General features: G+C 43.6%; 1 protein-coding gene across 1 annotated transcript in view; it reads left to right on the forward strand.

Moving 5' to 3' along the window:
* ITGAV (integrin subunit alpha V) overlaps positions 1-3209 on the forward strand; it is a 99116-nt gene that overhangs the window by 1009 nt on the left and 94898 nt on the right. The window contains exon 2 of the mRNA XM_021716354.1: positions 4-151. Within this exon, the coding sequence (XP_021572029.1) occupies positions 4-151 (148 nt within the window). The remainder of the gene's footprint in view (positions 1-3; positions 152-3209) is intronic.

A 3209-nucleotide genomic window follows, 5' to 3' on the forward strand; every position in this document is an offset into this window, starting at 1 on the left:
GTCCCCGCCGCCTCCCGCTGCTCCTCCCTGGGCTGCTGCTGCCTCTGTGCGTCGCCTTCAACTTGGACGTGGACAGCCCCGCCGAGTACTCGGGCCCCGAGGGAAGTTACTTCGGCTTCGCGGTGGATTTCTTCGTACCCAGCGCGTCCAAGTAAGTGGCCGCGCTCAGAATGGGCGCCCGCCCCTCCCCCGCCGCGCGCCCACCCTGCTGTCCCGGCGTCTGTCCCACCCCTCGGGGTGGTGTCTGTCCTGTGTGGGTCGGATAACTGGGGAAGGGAGCTCCCCTGGGCACTCATCACCCAGTTACACCCTCCCCCCGCATCCTAAAAGTGGCTGGGGGTCGCAGGGAGAGCTTTGGGGGAGACCGGCACTTCAAGTTCGGGGAAGGTGGGAAATCCACAGTGGCTGGTCCCGCCGGCCTCTGCCGCGGTCCGGGACTTGCTCAGTTTCACCTCCCAACTTTGCCTCCTGGACCAGCTGGGCTTCCAGTAAGTAGCCTTTGCTGCAGACACAACGCCCGTCCCTGCCGCCCGCCTCCCTCCCTCCCCCACTCTTTCCGCCTCTCTGATTGTTTCTCCTCACTCACTGCTTCTCCAGACATTCTGATGACTTAAAATGACCATACTGTCGTATTAGGTTCCTTGTGTCTTATCTCGGGGACTGTCAGACCTTTGCACATTTGAGGCTGAGCAGACCAGTTGAATGTGTGGTCTGTTCTTTTTATAGTGATTCGCGATTTAGGTCATAGTTCAGAAAGAACTAGGGTGTTTGCTGGGTTTTCACTCACTGCAGGTCCTGTTTGAATTCTGCAGTATTTAATCATTCAATGATGTTTTCAGATCGCCAGCGTTCAGCATTGGAAGGACCCTCATGGTTTTTAACTTATTGCCATTAATGGATGAAAAGTTGTCTCTGACTTTACTGAACGCTGACTTCCTTCTCACCACCGTACGCCCATATCAGCGTTAGAAATACTGCTTTAATGAGTGCTCACTGATGGTTTTATGATATTTACATCTTGTTTTCAAGAGGGAAACTTTGCTTAGGGTTTCTTCTAAGCGCTTAGAAATTGTAAAAACGTATTTTTGTTTCGATATTTTCTCTGTAAGATATCTTTTCTGTGGAACTGGAGAGTATTAATGATGTTGATGGTTAGTACTCGGGTAGGACCACTTTTCCATGCATACATGCCTAAATTGAGGGTGGCCTAAATATTTTTCTATGACTGTTAGAACATTCAGCAGGATTTATAGTCTTCTTAGTGTTTTTCTGAATGTTGCTGTGTATCATTCATTTTGGTAACAACCTTTGCAGCAATATATAGATGAGATGCAGTTAGTGGAAACTTTGTTAGTGGGGACATGTTTTATAAAGCAGACTCAGTTTTGTTGTTTGCAGTTACAGTGCTTTCGGTGAGACCTGAGCACAGATTTTCCAAGATGATAAAAATAGTCTTTAACTTTAGGCAACATTTACCAATTTCACATTTGATTTAATCATTTTAGTCTGCCTTCTCTTTATTTACTTATTTATTATTATTATTATTATTATTATTTTAAGTTGGAGTCTCACTTTGTCCCAGGCTGGAGTGCAGTGGCACACTCATGGCCACCGCAGCCTCGACCTGCTGGACTCAGGCGATCCTTCTGCCTCAACCTTCCAAGTAGCCGGGACTACAGGTGTGTACACCATGTATGGCTATTTTTTTTGACTTATTGTAGAGACGAGGTCTCATAATAAGTCTCACAGTTGCCCAGGCTGGTCTCGAACCCCTGGCCTCAGGCAGTCCTCTTGCCTCAGCCTCCCAAAGTGCTGGGATTACTGGCTTGAACCACTGCACTTGGCAATTTATTATTATTTTTAACCACATGCATGAATACTAAGCTTTATCTAAAATTTTTTTTTGTTTCCAGATATTTTCATGTGTATATCTTTTCGGTAAAAAGAGCATGTTAGTTGCTCCCATGGGTGCACTTTTAGATTTAATTTGTACAGAAATTCTAATGATTTTGAAAATATTATGTCTTTTGTCAAGATTTAGCATTTAAATACTTCTAAGGGAATGGAGTATTCTGCAAATGTTGCTGTTAATTCTTTGGCAACCCTCTGAGTTTAGTGAAAAGATACATGGGAGCTGGTAAAATTTAAGTGTTCTTACCATGCAAAATGCATTAATGTTGAACTCTTGATGATATTAGCTATTTTTGATTGTCAGCATAGTGCCTACTCTTTGACTAGTCATTATGGTCATTGAATATACTGTGACCTCACGTTTATTTACGTGACCTTACCCATAGGCCTTCAGTGGTAAGATAAAATAGAACTTGGGTTTGGTTTCATATAATATTCTGAAATCTTCATCAGCAACTCTGTTACTAAAATACAAAGGAGCTCTAGGTATAGTATAACTTAAAAAATGGAAACCAACTTTGAGGATTTCATTTAAAAACATATATGTAAAATATATGTAAAACAAAGACTTCTATTTACTGCACTTTTCAGATTTAACAAACATGAATGTCAAATTATGCTGACTTTTGTAAAACGACACTTTTTTTTTTTGTCAGAGTCTCATTCTTTTGCCCAGGCTGGAGTGCGGTGGTTCACGGCCACTGCAGCCTCGACCTGCTGTGCTCAGATGATCCTTCTGCCTTAGCCTTCCAAGTAGCTGGAACTACAGGCACACACCACCACACCTGGCTAATTATTTTTTTATTTTATTGTAGAGATAAGGTCTCACCAAGTTGCCCAGGCTGGTCTTGAACCCTGGGCTCAGGCAGTCCTCTCACCTCAACCTCCCAAAGTGCTGGGATTACAGGCAAAAGTCACCGTGGAATTCTCCAGGGCACTTGTAATGCTGTTTGCAGCTGGATTTATTGTTGTTGCAATTTGGTGTTATTGTAAGTTTCTAAAGGGAAAAAAAATTCAATAATAAAACAGGGTTTGCTAATTAAAGAGCTCCTTCTGAGGGAAGAAGTGTTAGAAAGAAGGCAATGATGATGAAGTCTATCTTCTCCTGCTGTTTTTTCCAGTTAAACTGTCCATGCACCTTGGGCAAGCTGTAGAGTTATTTTATGTCTCATTTTGCTTATTACAGAAATTTATCATTGAATTATCTCTATAATATTGTTGTGAAGCCAGGCTCGGTGGCTCAGCCTGTAATCCCGCGCTTTGGGAGGCTGAGGTGAGTGGATTGCCTGAGCCCGTGG

This window comes from Carlito syrichta, unplaced genomic scaffold (assembly GCF_000164805.1).
Source record: "Carlito syrichta isolate Samal-C Ts95f unplaced genomic scaffold, Tarsius_syrichta-2.0.1 Scaffold308791, whole genome shotgun sequence".
NCBI classification, from domain to species: domain Eukaryota; kingdom Metazoa; phylum Chordata; class Mammalia; order Primates; family Tarsiidae; genus Carlito; species Carlito syrichta.